This window comes from Apodemus sylvaticus, chromosome 1 (genome assembly GCF_947179515.1).
Source record: "Apodemus sylvaticus chromosome 1, mApoSyl1.1, whole genome shotgun sequence".
Lineage (NCBI taxonomy): Eukaryota > Metazoa > Chordata > Mammalia > Rodentia > Muridae > Apodemus > Apodemus sylvaticus.
In genome coordinates, this window is record NC_067472.1 from 77,024,494 (window position 1) to 77,046,306 (window position 21,813).

The window sequence follows — 21,813 nt, forward strand, 5'->3', positions numbered from 1 at the left end:
AGAACTCGCCTTAGTGGTGGGCATATATGGAAGAATGCCTTGTAATGGTCTCACGCTCCTGCTATGATACCCCTACAAACACAGTGTGCAAGTTACCAATGGTCTCTAGTCAAAAGCACATGACACACTGCCACCTTGTGGATAGCTCAAATTCTATGAAGCTTTTAGAAAGGTTGTTCATGAGTCAGAAATGTAAACTGCTAACCAATTATTCCTTATTATCTCCATTCTGAATGTAAACCAAACAAAACTTTAAAGGGGGAAATGTTTTGAATGTAGGAGTTCGATGGATGGAATCTATTAAGTCCTTATAAATGGGCAATTAATAAAAAGACTTTCTCCACAGTGAAAACACTGAACTAGTTAAATCCATTCAAAGAGAATCAAAGTGAAAAATACTTACCAATAACATAAGTGACTCTGAAGTGCAAAAAGATACTCATTAAAACTCTCGATTGGCTTTTCTTGAAGAACATAATCAATCCGGCGGCCTCCATTTAACATTCCAACCTTTCCTAAGTAGTCCTCATCCTTGGAAAATTCTGGACTTTCAACAATCTTTTCTGCTAGAATTTAAACCATTTCAATATCAAAATCAATCACTTAATCATTATCCTCTGACTTTAGCTGACTCTCTGTGTTCAATGAATATTGTTTGACACATGTAGCAACTGGGGAGCTACGAGGCTCGCTCCCCATTCCTCCAGAGAACAGGGGAAGAGGGACTGGTTAGCCCAAGAGAGAGGAGAGACAATTCTGTCAGTTCTGACAACAACTGACAGAAGTTGTGAGGGGCAAGAGAGCATTGTAGAAAAAAAAAAAAAAAACAGAATTAGGATCTGAATGTCACAAAACATGATGACCTGACACTGCATGAGAACCCTACAAACACGGTCCTGCAGGAGCAGGAGAACAGAGCCTCATGGAGTCTTCACAAAGCCTGGATACAAACTTAGCTCTCAACTCACAGTCCACCCCAGCCTGAACAATCTAAATAAAACCTTAAAACCATAGCAAACAGCCAAGAAATCGCAGATAAAATGTAATTAGCAGCTACAACTGACATTGCAGGATATCAGCACACAGGCGCCATTACAGAAGGGGTCAGACAGAGAAACTCTCCAATGAGGCGCAGCATGCTCTTCAGGCATGGTCTGTCCTGGAAAGCACTCCCAGTAGCAAAGTTACCTTCAACTACATGCTTTTCCTCTTCCTCTTTGATTTGGTTGGCGACCTTCTCTAGTTCTTCTTGCAACTGAGTAGAAGAGGTGTGAGCACGGGCGAATTCATTGAGTGTTTGCCAAGCACTTTTCAGAGAGCTGATAAAGCCCTGCTTCAAATCAGATCCCATTCGAGAAAGGCTTTCTTTCAACTCTAGACAGATTCAGATGACACCCCAGGTTACTTAGTCACTACAAGTCTGTGATCCAGAAATTAAAAGTTAACCATACCCCAGGCAAGCAAGGCTCTTTTCCTCTTCCTCTTCTTCCTCCTCCTCCCTTAAATATCATAGGGAGCCTCTTGGAACCAAGAACCCTCAATAGGATAAAATGTGACTTGGGGTTGAGTTTTTTCAAGATGGAGTCTCACTATGTAGTGCTGGCCTTAAAATCTAAATCTTTCTGCTTCAGCCTCCAAGTACTGAAGTTTTAAGTGTGCGCTTGCAGGCCTGGCTTTTGTTCTCTGACACAGGGTCTTAGCGCCTCAAGCTTAGGGTAATCCTCACGTCTCAGAGTCATGAGCACCAAGATTACAGGAATCACTTCTTTTTAGCAATTTGATCTGTTCCAAACCTACAAATCTTTTTAAAAAGAAGTTCAAACACCATAACATAAACATCATCCTATAAATTTTTACTGAAATTCTTAAAAGAGGTCTGTAACAGCTAGGAGCTGGGGCATATGTCTTTAAATCCCAGACCTGGGAGGGAGAGGCAGGTGGGTGGATGTCTTGTAAGTTCAAGGTGAGGCCTGATCTACATAGTGAATTCCAGACAGCCAGGGTTCTGTAGAGAGTACTGGTTCTTTAAAGCTGTCCTCTGATCTCTACACAAAGACATCACATATAAATTGTTTAAATGTTCATAATAACTACAGATTACAGGACAGTTTGTTGTGACTCAGTGTCTTTAAGTCATTTTGCAGTCAGGAACAACCTTGAACTCCTAACCCTCTGCCTGCTCTGCAGTAAGTGTACACAACATTTGCTTCTTACCTAAGTGAAGTCTCTTTCTGCCTTTGTGATGTGGAATGAGAACAGCTTTTAAGTCCAAATCTGGAGCAATCATGGGCTCTAATCTGTATGCCACTGGATCGAGCTGAAGGAAGGGAAGTAGGAACCGTAAGTTACTTGAAGCCACAGGCCACAGTCAGGGAAGCAGACAGCTACTTGGCAAGCCACAGAGAGTGACACTGCCACATCTTCCTCAGCTACTGGCAATTGCAAGATTTGTGATTTGTAGGTGAAACTGCTTTGCAAACAAAGCAACAAACCTTTTTTTCATTTGAGTAGAAGCTCTCTGGTTCCAATCCTTGCAGAGGTGTCATCAGACTCTTAGGATGGAAGCTGAGCTTTGCAAATCATGACTGCTATTAATTTCAAGTAAGAACCTAAGATTTATCTGGATGAAGAGGACAAACTTTCATCTTTTTAAAGCACAAAGTAACTCACCGGATGGTAAATATTGAAGAAGCCTTTGCAGGTAGGGAGGCGATAGTTCTCATCGATCCTATCCACACCTCGAATAGTGAGAAACATGCCAATTGGAGAGCCCAGGGCAAAGAAAATCTCCGTTTCAAAGTCTAATGAGCTGTAAGCAACAGAAACCTAGGAAAAAACACAATAAGAAAATATTTCCACAGACACACATACAAACCCTTTGAATTTTACTGCGTTCTTGGATCTGCACTGGCTCCCAAGTATCCCAATACAGAGGCCTCAGAGACAGCTGCTGTGAGTTGAAGGAGGGAAGGGAAGCGTCTCTCATTAGAACTTCAGAGTCTGTGGCCTTCTGCTCTACCTCTATGATAATACACACAGCACAGAAGCATGGTGGGAACTGTACCTCAAACCGCAGAGCCTGCTTCTACCCTCATCAACCTCAATCATGTCGTGTGCCTCTGCAGAGCTATAACGCGGGGATTTTCACAATACCAAACGCAGTATGAGGGAAGGCAAGGCCACAGAACGCACTTATCAGACAAAGAGGGGCTCTGAGCTTCGGTATTCTGTTACTTCTATTACCACTCTATCTTCTCCTTAGAGTTGGAGGCAGGAGAAATAGGAAAGCACAGGGTCACCCTTGGATACAGTGATATAGAAACCAGCCAGGATACACAAGACTCAGTCTCCAAAAATAAAAACCATTTAAAGCAAATTTCCTGTCAGAAAAAGGATTTGTATGAAGGAGCACATCTGAGATAGTTTGCATGGAGTCTCTCAAGGGTAAGCATAGACATCTGTGTGGTAGCACACTATGTTTATGAAGTTCTTCCTCTTTACTCTATTTCAGGGGCAGGAAAGTATCTTTTTGCCACGTTGGTGTGAAGAGGAAACTTAAGGGTTCTTTGGAAAGTTGGTTGGATGGTGTTTTGCAGAGCAAATACATGAAGGAACATTTCATTAAAGTGGACACAGGTGTGAAAAGCAAAGGCCGATTTGTGAAGGAACGTTTCACTGAAGCAGACACAAGAGAGAAGATGTTCTGCTAAAGGAAGCACATGTAAGGACAGGTGATGAGGGAGTCTTTGCTGACAACACGAATATATTGGTCCGCCTTACACTGCACAGTTGAGCTTCGGGATGCCATAGAGAGAAACACATCAAAAATCTTCTGGTGGTGTGCTGCAGTTGTTGCTAATTTCAAGGACGTGGGCTGACTGGATGCACGTGCTGGGGCAGAACACATGCCGAGATGAGGCACACAGAGAACATGTGATGTTTGGAGGGTATGAATAGGATTCCACAGAGTGACAAAGACACAGCTTGGCTTGCTGATACAGCTAGCTATGCAACACTTGTGGATCTCCAGTCTTCCCTGATCTTCACTTCCCTGAGAGAGGCACAGCCGAGAACGTCTCCTGGTGTTCCTGTTGGTCCCTCCTGCTGACTGTAGCTGAGGCTGAGGCCTGGTGTCTCTGCTAAATCATGCCACCACTGCTGCTAACCTGACTCTACTGAACTGAACTGCTGGTGTATCCGTGAAGTGTTTGTGAGTGGATGGAGCTGCCAACGCCTGCTAACCCGTGAACTGAATGCTGATTTCCAGACAACACAGAAGGGAGTTGCTTCAAAGAACCTTTCTAAACAGGCCACTTCCACTGTATCCTTTCTTTCCCACTATCTCTGGTGGATGGCGGGGTACAAGGGAGGTTAAAGCATTTAAGAACGGTCATTAAAAGTAGGATTTGGAAAAAAAAAAAGTAAAGTTACATTGGTGTTTTGGGAACAAAGAATAATGAATGGCATGATCCAAGAACAGACGCACCCATCACGTCACTTCACAGGTAAATCCAGGGAGTGTCTGAGAGTGACGCCCTCTCTCAAGTGCAGGCAGCCAGTCACACTGTGCAGACTTAGGTGTGTGACTTCAGACCCAGCATCCCTTCTATATACACAGCTAGGCTGCCCTCCTACAAGTCTACACTTCACAGCAGTTTATCTTTGCCTACATTCGCCTTTATCTTTGAAAATTCAATGGTTTTAGGCTGGGCAGTGGTGGTACATATCTGTTGCAGAATATCTGATCATACCAGGAACCCTGAGATTGTGTTGTTTACTAAAAAATCCTGTTTCTAGTTGAGATGTGGCTCAAGCCTTAGTACATACCTTTAATCCCAAACAATGTAGGTAAAGTTAGTTTGTAGAAGGAAGCACCTTCCCCTGACAAATCAGAGAAAGATTTGACAGAATAGGGTATGTCCAACTCACACTAGAACAGAGGAAAGAGAGATGACTTTAAGAGAGGGCAGTGGGGGAGGAGGGGTCAGATTTCCTGGGACACTTATACAGACACAGGTTGAGGTGAAGACAGAATGTGCCAGAGAATGAGAAGGAGCCAAAAGATTAGAACATATTGCCAAAGTTAAACCCTGTCTCAAAAAAAAAAAAAAATCAATAGTTTTACTCCACCATGAGAAAAAACAAAACAAAAATCACAATGTATAACAGACATTTGCAACCTATATGACAAGAGGCTAAACATTCTTAATATTTAAAGATGTCTTTTTTTTTTCCTTTTTTCTCTTTTAAGTTATGTTCTCACTGTGTAGCTCAAGCTAACCTTAAATTACTATGTAGCCCAGGCTGGGCTGGAATGTGCAACCTCCTGCCTTGGCCTTCAAAGTGCAGAGATTATAGGCATAGAAAGCCAAGTCAGGATTGAGATTTTTTTGGGTTTTGTTGCTGTTGTTGTTGTTGTTGTTGTTGTTGTTGTTGTTTCAAGACAGGGTTTCTCTGTGTAGCCCTGGCTGTCCTGGAACTCACTCTGTAGACCAGGCTGGCCTCGAACTCAGAAATCCGCCTGCCTCTGCCTCCCAAGTGCTGGGACTAAAGGTGTGTGCCACCACCACCCAGTGGAGATTTTTTTTGTAAAGAAATGAATGATTCTATAATTCGGATAAAATCAGTACCTTACTGTAGAAAGATCACCTTGTGTATTATATGGATGCCTCACCTATCCATTAAAGAGCCTATAGCCTATGTCTTAGGCAGGAAAAAAGGTGGGATATCTGAAAGAGAAAGAATCCTGGGAAAGAAGGCAGGAGAGAAGAGGAGCCCAAGAAGAGGTGAGGAGAGGGCGCATGGCAGCTGAGCACAGGGAAGCTGTCGCATGGCAGAAAGCAGGTTAAAAGAAATGGCTGTCCTTACTTACATCTAGTCAGAGTAGAGCCTGCTATATAGCCAAGGAACTGTAAATATAATTTAAGTCTGAGTCTTATTTCTGAGAGCATGGGCCTGGGAAGCAGACCTGGGGCCTAATTTCAACACCTTATGGTGAAAAAAATGCCTTAAGAAATACAAGTGAGGCTTGGGGTGGTTTAATAGGGAAACACCAGTTTCAAGTCTAAGAACCTGAGTTTAATCCCTAAAGCCTACATCATGCCAGATGTGGTGGTGCATGGATGAAACCCCAGTGCTGGGAGGTGGAGACAGGAGCATCCCTGAGGCCTGCTGGCCAGTCTAGCCAAACTGGTGACTTACAGATCAGGAAGAGGCCCCGTCTCAAATAAAACAGTCAGTGTTCCTGAGTGTCATATCCAAAAATTTCCTCCAGCCTCCACACACAACACATTAAAAAAGAAAGAGAGAAAATATCAAATATATCAAGTGCTCAAAGAAATACAATTTGATACCATGGTACCATTTTCCTTGAAAGGTCATCAGAAACATAAATGAAATACAAAAAAGAAAGGAATTCAATTTATGTTTAAAAATTGCTTCTTTAGAACAAAGTTGTAAAGTGATCATGCAGGCTGGAGAGATGGCTCAGCAGTTAAAAACATCTGATACAGGCTGGGCATGGTGACACACACCTTTATTCCCAGGACTCAATGGCACGCAGATTTCTGTAACTTCAAGGCCAGCCTGGTCTACAAATGAGTCTTGGACAGCCAGGGCTATGACACAGAGAAGCCCTGTCTCTCAAAAAAAAAAAAAAAAAAAAAAAAAAAAAAAAAAAAAGATTTTCTTGCAAAGGACCTGAGTTTCCCAGAACCACACAGCAGCTCACAACCATTTGTAACTCCAGTTCCAGGGGATCTGGCACTGTCTTCTGACCTCTGTAGGCACTGCACAGATGCCTATATGTAGAGACACATAAAATAAGTAAATACATAACTTAAAATTAAAAAAGTAAAAAGGGACTGATAACAGTGCACTGGCAGGTTTTGGTGGGAAAATCAAGCTCATAAACCATCAGGAAGAGGAAAATTGGCATTTTGCAAAAGTAGAAGTGGTGGCACATGCCTCAGACCCCAGAACTCAGGAGGCAGGCAGAGGCAGGTGGGTCTCTGAGTTCAAAGCCAGCTTGATCTACAGAGGACATCCAGGGCTACACAGTGCTTCCAAACACCAAACAAAAAGAAGTGGCAGTGACTGAGGGAGTATTCACATGTATATGAGTCTAGCTGCACACATAAACCAGAACACAACATGTGGTTTAAAATAGTTATCACTGGATTGCTTAAAAGGATTAAAAACCCTAGAAATAGCCTATGTTTAGTACAGGGGCTAGCTGTGTACCCAGCCCTCCCCCACAAGTGAGTCAAAACTCTAATCTCAAAATGTGGCTTTCCTCAGAAACACCCAGTGAGGAGATAAGATAATCCATTCCGCAGAGGCAGGTAACATAGGCCTGGCCAGCACGCCTCACCTACAGTGAGAAGGTTGTTAGGACAGAGCCACAGTCACAATGTAGGCACACAGGCTGAGAGGAGAAGATGGAGGGCAGAGGGAGGCATCTGACTCCAAAACTGATGCAGATGGCTGGTAAACAGGGAGGAGCTGGGAACAGACGGAAAGATAAGAAAGGCATGGCCTGCAGGTTTTCAGAAGCAAAGGTCTGCTAAAAGCCCTGGCCTCTGGACAGGGAGATAATAAACCATGGTTTAGAGCCTCCCAGGATGTAGTACAGTTTGTTATCCGGCTCTCAGAAACATAAGGAAGTGGCAGGTACATCACTATCCTTCCAAATAATAATTAAGCAAGCAATCATTACAAGTGAAGTTAGAGGAAACCCTAACTTCCTGTGTAGGACTATACTGCTAATACACGGTTCAAAAAATGCTATAGACAAAATTTCCTTGATTTTTGTTAAGATATGTATGTGTGCTGGCTAGTGTTAGATCAACTTGACACACAAACTTCAGTTATCTGAAAGGAGGAAATTTTAATTGAGGAAATGCCTCCATAACAGCTGCTGTATGTGGGCTGGAGAGATGGCTCAGTGGTTAAGAGCACTTTCTGCTCTTCCTAAGGTCTTGAGTTCAAATTCCAGCAACCACATGGTGGCTCAAGACCATCCATAAAGAGAGCTGATGCCCTCTTCTGGGGTGTCTGAAGACAGCTACAGTGTACTTACATATAATAAATAAATCTTAAAAAAAAAAGTCGATGTAGGGCATTTTCTCAATTAGTTATAAATGGGGAAAAGTCCAGCCCATTGTGGGTGGTGCCATCCCTGCCGGTGGTCCTGGGTGCTGTAAAAAAGAAAGCAGGCTGAGCAAGCCATGGGGAGCAAGTCAGTGAGCAGCAGCCTCCAAGGCCTCCCCTCCATGGCCTCTGCATCAGCTCCTGCCTCCCAGGATCCTTCCCTGTTTGAGTTCCTGCCCTGACTTCCCTCAGTGATAGCAAGTATACAGCAAATAAACTCTTTCCTTCCCAACTTGTTTTTTAGTCTCGGTGTTTAATCACAGCAATAGTATATACATATACATATACATATACATATACATATACAGACAGTATGTAAATATATCCTCAAACAAGTCTACAAAGCATTGCTTAAATAGTTAATGATAATTAATTATAGCTAATAATAAGTTTATTGCTGTCTTTTTTAAAAAACAAAACAAAAGAACCCTGTTGGCTGGTGGGGCTTGGTGTCACACGCCTTTAATCCCAGCACTTGGGAGGCAGAGGTAGGTGGGCTCTGTGAATTCGAGGCCAGCTTGAACTACACAGCAAGCTAGGACTTTATATGAGTCCCTGTACCAAAACAAACAACTTTTGATTATCTGCTTTGCAGGGCTTTCTGGCAATAAATAATGTACACTGTGGCTACTGTTTGTATTACCCAACAACCTCCTGTCTGCCTGCCTCAGCCTGTCAACAACAGATGTGGCCTGTAGCCTGGTCTGAGTCAACCAACCTGTACCTTCCTAAATCCAGACTCAAGTTAAAGCACCTCATAAAGGTCCAGGGAGATGGCTCAGCCATTAAGATTGAGTACTGCTCTTCCAGAGGACCAGAGTTTGGTTCCCAGGACCTGCATTAGAACCGCCTGTAACTAGCTCCAGGGGATCTGATGTCCTCTTCAGGACTCATCTGGACCTGCACTCACATCTGCACATTCCCAAGCCCTGTAAAACACACACACACACACAAACACAGGGTAAGGGTATTCATGCTTCCATGACAAGCACTTTTCCCACTGAGCCATCTTCCCAACACTAAAAAATAGAATCTTAGGATGGAACTGGACTTAAAAGCATGAAGGGGCTAGATCAAACATCAAGTTCCAAACTGTGCTTTCTGAACTCTCTCAGACTAATAGGTCCCTGTGTGACCTCCTCCTGCCCACTGCTCTCAAGAATAGAAGAGAGGAATTGTGACTTCCCCCTGCCCACTGCTCTCAAGAATAGCAGCCAGCAACCTGACCACCCACCTCCTGAAGAACAAGAAGAACCGGGTTTCCAGCCTTCAGGGGAGGGGCTTGGTCTGCCTTTGTTTCTTGGGAGAAAGGCATTAAAGATGGAGACTTAAACCAGAAGCCATGTGTTTTTGTGTCTCTCCATGTGATTTCTCTTGCAGCCTGTTCCTTACCCATCTCTCCTTCCAGAAAACCCACGGTTAAAATGTGTGAGCTGGACTCTACACCTGCATGAACAACAGTGAGTATACTTAAAGTGGCATCATCCCAGAGTATTTCCATACTCTAGGCAACTGAATACAAGTATATTGGATATACTTGCAGTACTGTCAATGGCTTGTTCACTTTTTACAGGAACTCCCCACACACAAACTACTAGTAGTAGGACATATCAATTAAGTGAGTACTGCAATTCCTCAAAAAAATGTGCATGTTCTGAACATGATTTTATAACTCTAGCCCTTTGTGTTATTAGCAATTATGAGACTTAATGCTATAAATTATGAACAGTGGAAAGACTAAAGACAGTTACAGAACTTAGATAACATGCTCTGAATACAGCCATCTCTTGAGCATTACCAAAGAGCATAAAATGTTTACTAACAGAAAACCAGTTTTCTGTGTGCAGCTCCAAATGCATGCTACACAGCTATTTCCAAACATAGAGCCAGACCAAATGATAAAGGGGCATTTCTAACCTAAGACGCTAGCCTCGTTAACACAAACTCACCTGTCCTGTGCCAACTTCAAAAGATTCATAATCAACCCGTACAGAAGACACATAAGCCCCAACTGAGAGCTTCCTCTTGGACTCGTTCGCTTCTGAAGATGGAGATGCCATTTCCTTAGTTTTTGGAACATTCTCATCTTGTCCTTTTGTCAAAGCAGTCAGCGCTGCCTTCTTTTCTGCTGTTGCTTTTTTCTGCTCCTATAAAACACCACAATAGTATAAGACAATCTTGAGGAAAGTCCAGTTCTTAGCTATCACAAGATATACTGCCAAGCAATTAAGGAATTCTTGCTGATTTAGGCGCAGTACCAAGACTGGGATTATTGGGAAAAGGTACTTTTAGAAAATATTTATTTTAGAAAATAGTGGCAAGCTCCCTTCATCTCACTTGGGAGACAGAAGCAGGCGGATTTCTGAGTCTGAGCCAGCCTGGTCTACAGACTTAGTTCTAGGACAGCCAGTTGGTCACTTTGTGGATGCCAAGTGTACATTGGCTTCCACGAAGGCCTGAAAGGCACTGCACCTCTGGCAGCTGGAATGAAGGCACGCGGCCACCATGCAGGTGCCAGGAACCTAGCCTCGCTCCTTGTACAACAGTAGCAAGTTCTGTCAGCTGCTGAGCAATCTCTCCAACCTCCCAGAAAAAGTACACTTTTTAGAGACGCATACTATCATTAGGAAAGGCATGCTGTGATAGCTATAATAAACTGTACAATTCTTAGAAAAATAAAGAGTATAAAAGACAAAATATAGTAAAACAGCTAACATAAACCTCAAAATAATTAAGTATAGGAGAGGGCAAACACAAAAATAATAGACTCTACTGACTCTACCCACATGATCTAGGCAGAAACATTTTTGTAATGACTTCACTCACAAGGCACTGAGAGGGAAGAGCCAGTAGGAAGCCCAGTGGCTCCGAGAGACTCTGCTTCTTTCTTTAGGTGCTTAGCTGGACCCAGAACACTCTAAGAGCTATATTTTCACAAAGCAAACAGCAAAAACTATGGGGCAAATATATAAAAAGATGCTACTGCTGGTAAGACAAGGCCCATCTCCCATGGTTGGTAAGTTCCCCCTGCCTGCACCTGACTGTCAGAAGGGGCATCCTTGTCAAAGTGGACCTGTATCCACAACCTCAGAGCCCCTGCTCCCTAGGCTGGAAGGGTTAGGTTAGTCTCTGTTTAACAGCAGCTAAACTAAACAGCTGACCAACTGTTCTTTCCTATTGATTAATTCCAAAATACTAACAAAACAGGAAAGTAGCCAACTGGTTAATATGAAGGACAATAACGTCAGCTCAGTCAGCAGCAGCGCCCTCCCTCCCCTCCCTTCCCCCCCCCCCCCCCCCCCCCCCCGCGGTGCTCACTCCACCACTGGGATTCTGGACAGCTAGCTTCGTTATCTCACCCTTTGTGAGGTGGCACAATCCGAAACCTAAAATCAAAAATTCTAACAATTCTTCCAGCTGCTATTTACTTTCTCGTTCTGGAGAGATGGCTCAGTGGTTAGGAGCACTGGCTGCTCTTCCAGAGATCTCCGGTTCAATTCTCAGTTCCCACATAGCAGCTCAAAACTCTCTATAACTCCATTTCCAGGTGATCTGACACCCTCACAGAGACATGAATTTAGACAAAACCCACCAATGTCCATCAAATTTACAAAGAAAAAAGAAATCATGTACTGGTAATATTCCCAATCCTACAAACCACTCCTTTTCTTTCTTTCTTTTTCTTTTTTTTTATTTTACTTTTTTTCAAACCACTCCTTTTCAAATGAAAATGACAAAGATAGTTTATATAGGAGAAAGAACCAGACCATGCATATTTGATATCCTTGCTTAAAAAAAAGGGCTACTTTTAGTTCCATTTTTTTCAGTACTAGAAAGTCACTAAGACAGACACAGTATTATCTTCATCTGTCAACAATTCACCTGTGAACAACACAGACCAATCAATGCAAAGTGCCTGGCAAAGTCTCCTGGCTCATCTGAAAGCAGTTACAGTTGAATTTAAAAAGTGTAAGTATACTATAGATCATTATTCATTTCCAAACAGGCTTAAAATTCCATAGCTTCCATATCCAAGCCATTGCAATGTATAAAACAGGTTCTGAGAGTTTTTCAAAGAACTTTTCTACTTTTTAATCTTTTATTGCAGAAAAGAACTGAGGACATGAAACTCAGAGCCTGATGACTTCACTCCTCAGTCCTCGCCTGTCTGGCCATGGGCCTGGCCTCACTGCTGTGATGGAAAACCAACTGAGCCTACGGACAGAGGCACCACAGCACACTCCTCAGACAATCTGGGTTGGACCAACATGCTCAGCAGAGCAACATTAGATCATCCTGTCTTTTGGATAAAACTGCAAACAGAGATTACCCTCTGGAGATCTGCCCATAGACTGCTGAAGGACTCAGGTAAGAGGAGGAAGCTGTCTGTGAACTGGAATTGGGGAATGACTTATTTACAACACAGGGAAAAGAAAAGACACTTCATAGCCTAGTAGCTTTTCTCAACTTACTCAAATAGTTTGCTTTAGCTAAAATGTCTTGAGTTGTTCTCTTTCCATCCCAAATTCACACCACTATCATCTTTCTCCGCAACTGAAAAACTACAATTACTGCCTTTTGGCAGTTCTCACTGCAGTTCTCACTGCAGCCTGGAGCTTTGCCCTCTGCTCTGAGAATTGCACCAACTGAATTCTGGCGCTACTCCCCAGGCCTGCGCAGGTTCTCTAGCCATGCCCTTCACATACTGAACCACGGGACTTAGTGATACAAAGTGAAATTTAATTTAATGTACAGGGGGAAGACAAGACAGCTAACAATGAATTTATTTCAACATTAAAATTTTCAAGGCCCAGCAAAAGACAGAAAATAATCATTTTTAAAAGCAGAAAAGAGGGGGCTGGAGAGATGCCTCAGTGGTTAAGAGCACCAGCTGCTCTTCCATTGGTCCTGAGTTCAATTCCCAGCAACCACATGGTGGATCACAACCATCTGTAATGGGATCTGATGCCATCTTCTGGTGTGTTTGAAAATAAGAACAATGTACTCATACACATAAAAATAAATAAATAAAACTAATAAAAAAAGCAAATAGAGCATATTTAAAAGTTTATTCATTACAGAAAATATAAGTTCATGAAATCTTATATGACTTATGGAATATATTTTAAAATTTTTAGTTTTTTAAAAACTATAGGAATGTAACTCAGGTGGTAGACTACATGTCTAGTATGCACAGAGCCCTGGGTTTGATCCCCAGAACGGCAATAAACCAGGCATAGTCTGTAATCCCAGCACTGGCAAAGTGACTGCAGGAGGGTCAGAAGCCAAGGTCATCCTCAGCTACACAGTGAGTCTCATGCCAGCCTAAGATACATGAGACTGTCTCAAATAAAAATATAAAATTTAGACAAAATAGAACAGTATGTGCTCAACTGTAACCTGGCAGGATAACACACAAATCATGTACACTATTTCATACTCATTCTAACCTATGAGTGAAAAAGTACAGCTCCATTTTAACTATTCTTATTTTCACTTCATTATCTGTGTTTGTACATGTGGGAAAGAGAAATGGATATGCACATGCCACAGTATGCACATGGAGGTCAGAGAAGAACTTGTAGGATCAAACTCAGAAAGTAAGGCTTGGTGACAGATGCCTTTATTTGCTTAGCAATCTTGTCAGCATGTGGGTCGCATTTTAGTAATAAAAATCAAGGATCAGAGAAATCAAGTCAATGCTCATAAATGTGCTGTTAGCAAGCAGCTTCCCTGGGAGTCTGGGCCTCTCATTCATCATCAAGAACCTTACAATTTTTTGCACCTGGAAATCCTCAAATATCAGTTTTAAAGGGAAAGCTGGAGCTAGGGAGATGGATTAGCAGTTAAGAAGAACACTTGTTAAGTTTTTTTTTTTTTTTACTTATTTAATGTATGTGACTACATGTAGCTGTCTTCAGAAGAGGACATAGGACCCCATTACAGATGGTTGTGAGCCACCATGCTGTTGCTGGGATTTGAACTCAGGACCTTCAGAAGAGCAGTCAGTGCTCTTAACCGCTGAGCCATCTCTCCAGCCCCCAGAACATTTATTCTTGCAGAAGATTCTGGTTCAATTCCCAGGAACCACATGGTCATTCACAACTATCTGTAATTCCAGTTCCAAGGGACCCGACACCTTCCTCTGACTTCTATGAACACCAGGCATGCATATAGAGAACGTATATACATACAGGCAGACAAAACTTCCATACACATAAAATAAATCTTTTAAAGAATTTTTCCATAAACAAATAAAGATGAAAAGCCCTTTGTCCCGGGAACTCTGTCCGAGAACAGCAAGTTGCTCAGCTAGTGAATACAATGCAGTCCCAGCGGACCCTGGGGCCTGGGCTTCCATTATTGTATTCCAGGGGGAAGTAAAATAGTTTGCCCAACCAAAAGGGTATTGTAAGCTTCTAAAATGAAAGTGAGAGGCAGGCTCAGGGCCTCACACCTATAATTCCAAGAGGCTCAGGAGGCTGAAGCAAAAGGATCATGCTACTTAATGAGTTCTAGGCTAGCATGGGGTACAGCATAAAACCTTTCTTTAAAACAGAGACAGACAGACACACACACACACACACACACACACACACACAAACCACAAAGGTCAGGTTACAAAATGTGTCAATTTATCTTGAGGGCAGAAACGAACCTTACCAGTTTGGCTGCTTTAAGTTTTACAAAATTGGCTATCTTCTTCCTGGGCCCAAGGGGTATCCCCATCTCCTTCAGGTCATCAACTGTACACATAAGCTTTAAAGGGAAGCAAAGAACATATTAATTAATCTAGAAACAGATGAGCTCAAAGTGGGACACGAAAATACTACAAGAATCAACTTCAAGAAGCTTGGGCTTTTGTTTTAAGCAATAAATAAAACTTCACCATGTTTGGTCTCAGTTCACTTCTGTAGCACATGTGAGGCCCTAACTTCAATATCAAGCACTACAACAAAAATCTGAATTAGTGTCTCCGTTAAAAATTCTATTATTTTTAATAGAAAACATGTTTATATTATGTAAAATTCTGAAACTATATTATAAAACATACAATTAATCTCTCCCCTCAAATCTTTCCTGTTCATTCTGGTCCCAACCATCCAATTCTTTGAGGGACAACTGCTAACAACCTGCCCTCTGTGCAGAAATCCCTCGGATGCACACAACAGCAAAATCCTTTCCTGTGTGTATGTGTGGGTGTGTGTGTGTGTGTGTGTGTGTGTGTGTGTGTTGGCCTTAAGGCAGGGCTGCACAAATGACTCCACCAGCACCCTGAGTGCACTCTGGCTGCTAAGGTCCCACAGTGTTAAACCAGTGTTCAGTGAACATTCCAGTAGTGCTCCCAGGCATTCTGGACTTGTTCCCCCAAGGCATGAGGCCACCTGTTACATTCTTTCCTATAAGCCATGCACTTGTTTGCGCTGCCTGTGTGCCTGCTGCTTATCATTAGTTCGGTATAAGCTCTGACTCTAAAAGCCCCGTCTGTGTCCAGGTGCTTTCCCTAATCTGTCTCTGGCCATTGGGTATTGTCTTCCTGTACTTCTCGTCCACATATGGCACTGGGTTTTATCTAAAAAAAGCTTCGCACATGTTTTTACTCTCAAATTTCAAACAAGCTATTTTTTTATGTATATGTACGTGTTCCCGTGTGTATGTGTATGTGCGTGTGTATCCCAAGTGTGTGCTGGGTGTGTGTGTGTGTGTGTGCTGATGCTCAGAGCCACCAGAAAAGGGTGCTTGATCCTGGAACTGAAGTTACAGATAATTGTGACGCATAATGTGGATGCTAAAAACCAAGCCCCAGTTTTCTACAAGAGCAGCAAGTATTCTTAGCCATTGAGTCATCTCCCTCTCCCCAGTGCCCCTCTTTTTTCTATTTTTTTAAAAACATTTACATTTTGGGCTTATATGGAATAAATTCTGATATAAAAGTGCTTATATTTTTCTTTAATATTTAAGCTTACACAAAAGAAAAATAATTTTAAACAAAATAACTCAGGCTATTATCAGTACCAGAGATTCCATATCAATCTTTTCCTTTTCAAAAGTGCTAATGTAATCACACAGGCTGAGTGCTTCCAGGGTTCCATGCAAAGTTAGGGGTTCTTCATCTTCAACATCAAGGTCACATGACTCATCGGACATCAACTTTGACTCTTCAGATATCTTAATACAAAGGGGAAGAAAACAATGCAAAGCTCAGACAAAACTCTCATTAAATGTCTCCTGATCTACATAAAATCTGAAATAATTTTGCTCTACAAATAAACTATAGTTTTAGCACTCTGCCATCTTTCACCTGAATTTTAAAATATGCTCCCATTTCCTATAGCAATTTACTTTTAGAAACCTAAGCCTTCGCATTTACTTTATAATCCATAAGGAAAAATAAGAAACTCCTGTTTTTTAGAGATGGCATCTTCCGTGTTGCTCAGGCTGGCTTTGAACTCATCCTCCTCCCGCCTCAATCAGGATTACAGGCGGCTAGTTCAGCTCGTCAACTATACCTCTGAGCCTCAATGCATCTTGACAATTGCAAACAGTCACAGAAACAGCACAGGTTTTGGAGAGGAGCTCAGCTCCAGCTTTAACTCTCAGGGTCAAACTTACCTGCTTTTCCTGAAAATTTGAATGTTTCATAACTCCATTTGAAACAGCCACAGATCCTGGAGACTTAGAGACACTCATATCTTTTTGATTAGACAATATGTCAAACAGTATCAAAGAACCTAAAAAAAGGATATTGTGCTTTATAACAAAGTTAACCCAAGTATTTTTCAGCTCTAAATAAGTTCTCCTGCTTTTCTTCAGTCTCTGACAAAAGTCATACAAAGATGAACTTCTGATTAAAATCTGATAATCATAGCCAGCAAGACAGCATAGCCAGTAAAAGCATTTGCTATGCAAAATTAGCAACCGGAGTTGGGTCTCCAGAGCCCATATGTTGTTGGTTCATAGGTTTTTGTCAACTAGCCAGGAGCTAGAGTCATCAGCAAACAGGAACCCTCAACTGAGAAAACACCCCCATGAGACTAGTCAAAATTCATGAAGAAAGGCCTATCTATCCCTTGATGGGCAGGAAGAGTCATTCCTCCATGACCTCTGCTTCAGTTCCTGCTTCCAGGCTTTTCTGCACTGCCCTGACTTCCCTTCATGATGGACTACAACTGTAAACTGAAATAAGCCCTCTCCTACCCATATTGCTTTTGGCCATAGTGTTTATCAAAGCAATAGGAACCAAACTACGGTACAATGTAAAGTTGGAAGAAAACTGACCCTACAAGTTAGTTGCCCTTTGACCTCCACAAAGGTGCTCTAGTACACATGTTCATGCATGTACACGTGAGTCTTATATATGCTCTGTTTTGCAGCCAGAAAAACACAAAAAACTTCTGAACAAACCAAACAAGCAAATTCACATTACGTAGGAGAGCTTTACTTACACTTTTTTTTATTAAAAAGAGCAACAATATTCCTATTTCATCTAACGACAAAAACCCACATACAGCCTACCAGCTAGAGATGGCTCAGGGGCTGAGGGCATCCTTTCTTCCAGAGGACCTAAGCTCAGATCCTAGCACTCATATCCAACACAAGCACCTGCAACTCCAGCTCCGGGGATAAGATATGCTCTTCTGACCGCCAAGAGCACCCACAGACACATGGCACACATGCATCAGACTCAAACCTATACACACAAGCAAAATAAAAATCTTAAAACAGCAACAACAAAAACGCACAGCCGCCCTCTGCTACTGGATTTGAAGAGCAAAGGCAGTCTCAATTGCAAACACTGTCCTCTGCTTACAAACCCGAGCTTTCCCAGTTTTGAAACAAGAGGAAGTGCGACATGTGAACAAAGCACGCAGCGCAGCTGGGACCGTGGGACAGCTTTACCTAAACTGTGACCAGCAACCGAGACCTTTCCTTTGAAGTTTGGGTTCCGACTCATAAACAGTGAGTGTAGCCGGTTTATCTCCACTCCCACCTTCTCCACAATTGACTGGCAGTAGGTAGGACTATTGTAAAATAAAACATCTAGCAGAGTCTCATTGGTAAAGTGCCGGAACCGACCGATACTTGGCAAGGTAATTTTCTTGATATTCCTGTTTTAAAAGGAAAAAAAAGTTACTGTCAGTATGTGCCTTCAACTTCTGAATTTTTAACAGTTTAAAATTTCATTTATTAAAAATAAAAGAGTACAAGGTATAGATTATACATTAATTTGTACAATCAACCTGTAGATGTCACAGGCTAGCTATGAGCTGATTCTGCTGGCAGAATAATTCATAAATAGGCAAGATAAAGTAAAAAGTTATCTGTGCCACAACTGCACTCTGAATTTCAGAATTCTACAATGGGCTGCTATGTAAAATATGGTGTAAGTTTAGACTTTACTTCCATTTTTAAATAGACAAGCCTACTGTCCCATTTTTCTTTGAATAATTAAAAATCTAGATGCCTGACAAAACTGTGGCTGGCAGAGACAGAGGCCGTCACACTTAGAATATGAAAGGAGTTACCACAAACAGAAACTCTCTAAGAGCAGCTTGTGAGCATTCAGAGGAGGCAAGCACCTCGCAGCGCAGCACAGCGCAGGGCAGCACAGCACAGCATAGCGTGGACAGAAGGCTGTCTGCAGGGCCAGCTTTAAGAAAGCACAGGCCCCATCACATCACAATGCCAACAGCTAGAAACAGGCTATTAGCATTGTGTGGCAGCATAAATACTGTCTGGACCTGTGGTTTTGAAATGGGTCCATTCAGAACTGAAGGGGGAATTTCTGCTACAGTGCCTAGTAAATGCCATTAACATTCAGTGGCATTGATAAATGGCCTGCAGTTTAACAGTTTTATGTGTTCCCCACCAAGAAACTAAAATGTAAGTCCCAAAGAGGGGTGATTTTCACCAGATGGGGAAATCTGCCGTGATGTGAGCAGGTCTGCTGTCACATGGAGAAGATCTGTTTGACATTAACTGGACCAGGTGCGCAGAGCATCCGCACACTCTCGGCAGCTCTCCTAACCCACAACACATCAGGGGCTGTAGAGCCAGCTTCAGAGAGAGCTAGGGGGTATTCATCATGTCTTGGAATCTGAATTCAACTTCCAGCATCCAAAATAAACTCCATCTAAGATTTCCCAGATCCTTAAATATTTACAATCAGAATAAACCCAGATACGCCCAGGGAACAGCCAGATATTAACAGGCTGTTACTTGCTCATGTTGGAATACGCCATTTTGTATTATAAGTTTAGCTACTGTGAAAAACAAGCTATCAAAATCTACAAACCTGTCAACACCCGTGGCATGCCCACCCAGGGCGCTGTGCCAGTGAACTGGCAGGAACTCCACTCTGCTGACTTTCCCTTCATCTACAGACTTCTTGAAGTGTGTCTGCAGCAACTTGAGAGAAACCACCCTAAAATCATCCACTTTAAAAAAAAAAAATCAACAGTAAATTATCTTAGCTTTGTAGCTAATTAACGAAAATGTATGGCTTTTATTTATTTATTTATTTATTTATTATATGTGAGTACACTGTAACTGTCTTCAGACACCAGAAGAGAGCATCAGATCTTTTTTCTCTTTTCGGATGGTTGCAAGCCACCATGTGGGTGCTAGGATTTGAACTCATGACCTTTTGGAAGAACAGTCGGTGCTCTGACCCGCTGAGCCATCTCTCCAGCCCCAATGTATGGCATTTTAATAAGATAAAGCTATATGCTTAAAAATTGATGACAAGCCGGGCGATGGTGGCACACGCCTGTAATCCCAGCACTCTGGGAGGCAGAGGCAGGCGGATTTCTGAGTTCGAGGCCAGCCTGGTCTACAGAGTGAGCTCCAGGACAGCCAGGGCTATATAGAGAAACCCTGTCTCAAAAAAACCAAAATCAAAAAAAAAAAAAATTGACAACAAAATAGTAAATGAACACCCCACTATTCAGAAGTACTTTTTAAGTTTCATTGTATTTAAGGCCTAAAAACAAATTAGTTTGACTACCTCAAACTCCCTCCTCAGCACCAGGTTCCAGAACCAACCAACTGTTACAGTAGTGCATTAGCCAAGGCCTTTCCTCTCCCAGCCTGGGTAACAGTGACACACCCACACACAAAGGTGTATCTGTGATAAAGCACATGCAGACTGTTATTACAGACAAAGCCTTTAGGAGTCACTGGTCCTTAAGCAGCTTCTCGGGGACTCCCTATGTAGCAGCTCAGCACACAGGGGCTCTACACTGCTGTAGGTGCGCAGCCAGGCTGCTGCTGGCCAAAATGGTGAAATTACTACCATGATACCTTCTAATTCTTCAGAATCCAGGATTTTATGCAATAAGAGCAGATTAATACTTCTTACTAACCACAGAAATCTCCACTTAGAGCCCCCGGCCACAAGTACACAGCCAGGAACTATCATAAAAATGAATAGTAAAGAGCCCTCTATCAGCACTCAGAGTCTTCTACAAAACAAAATGGGACTTGCACTTACCACATTCAATAATGCTTCTAAAGCGCAAGTCACATACAGGCCCAATGCCATGCACCATGAACACCAAATGGTCAACTTGAGGCATTTCCCCTGGTAAAAACAAATAAATAAATTATCATCATCATGAAATACACACATACACAAAGCTGAGTATTTGGTATTGTTAATTAAATTGCTAAATTCTTGATATCCTTTTTTATCATAAACTAGCCAAAGAAATCTATTACCCTCCCAAGCAAATATCTCTCATTACCCTGTATCAAATTAAAATAATTTGTCTAGCTTGGCAAATAATGGCACACTAAATGGAGATGTCGAGGAAATATCAGTTCTTCATACACCTACTGACTCTCTATAATGTAAGATGTTTTTCAGAACTCCACAGGACTGGGACGAAACTGTAGCTCTGTAATATAAAGTTTGCACATGAACATGGCCCTGAGCTCAACCCCCTGCACTAAAAAAACAAAATAAACATCCTCCATAGAAAACTAAGGCCAGCATGGACAAGCAATCTGACAATATAAAGCTTTAAAGTCTTTGCTCCCAAAATCCTTCCCCTTAATTCAAAAACATTCTAGGATGGCCAGCCATGGTCCTGGTACCTTCAGTACCATCACTCTGGAAGCAGAGGCAGAGGCAGAGACAAGAGGCAGAGGCAGAGGCAGAGGCAGAGGCAGAGGCAGGTAGATCTCTGTGAGCTGGAAGCTAGCAGGGTCTACAAAGCAAGTTCCAGGCCACTCAGAGCTATACACTGTAACCCTGCCTTCAAACAAAACAAAAACCTCTAGGAGTATGGTTGAGTAAGAATGGTCACCATAGGCTCATATATGAATGCTCAGTCACTAGGGAGTGAACTGTTTGGGAAGGACTGGAGGTGTGGCCTTAGGGGGGTTATGTCACAGAATGGGCTTTGACTTTTCAAAAGCATAGACCAGGCCCAGTCACTCTCTTTGCCTTCAGAAAGGATCTAAAGCTCTCAGCTATTTCTCCAGCCCCATGCCTGCCTGCTTGCATGCCTGCCTGCTGCCATGCTTCCCACCATGATGATGATGGAAATTGAAAGCAAGGCCCAATTAAATGCTTCCTTTTCTAAGAGTTGCCTTGGTCTTTTCATGTATATGGATACACTGTTGCTATCTTCAGACATATCAGAAGAGGGCATCTGA

At 42.4% G+C, this 21,813-nt stretch overlaps 1 protein-coding gene across 2 annotated transcripts in view; it reads right to left on the bottom strand.

The window, feature by feature from the left end:
• The window catches only part of Sec23ip (SEC23 interacting protein), a 46,992-nt gene that overhangs the window by 8,525 nt on the left and 16,654 nt on the right, over positions 1-21,813 (bottom strand). The window contains exons 7-17 of one of the 2 annotated variants that reach the window (XM_052197394.1): positions 20,645-20,734; positions 19,448-19,589; positions 18,052-18,260; positions 16,765-16,883; positions 16,168-16,320; positions 14,815-14,910; positions 10,101-10,298; positions 2,671-2,826; positions 2,215-2,317; positions 1,189-1,374; positions 404-563 (exon numbers count right to left, since the gene is read on the bottom strand). In XM_052197394.1, coding sequence (XP_052053354.1) covers positions 404-563; positions 1,189-1,374; positions 2,215-2,317; positions 2,671-2,826; positions 10,101-10,298; positions 14,815-14,910; positions 16,168-16,320; positions 16,765-16,883; positions 18,052-18,260; positions 19,448-19,589; positions 20,645-20,734 — 1,612 coding nt within the window. Of the gene's footprint in view, positions 1-403; positions 567-1,188; positions 1,375-2,214; positions 2,318-2,670; positions 2,827-10,100; positions 10,299-14,814; positions 14,911-16,167; positions 16,321-16,764; positions 16,884-18,051; positions 18,261-19,447; positions 19,590-20,644; positions 20,735-21,813 lie in introns of both variants that reach the window. The other variant, XM_052197387.1, reaches the window with a different exon arrangement.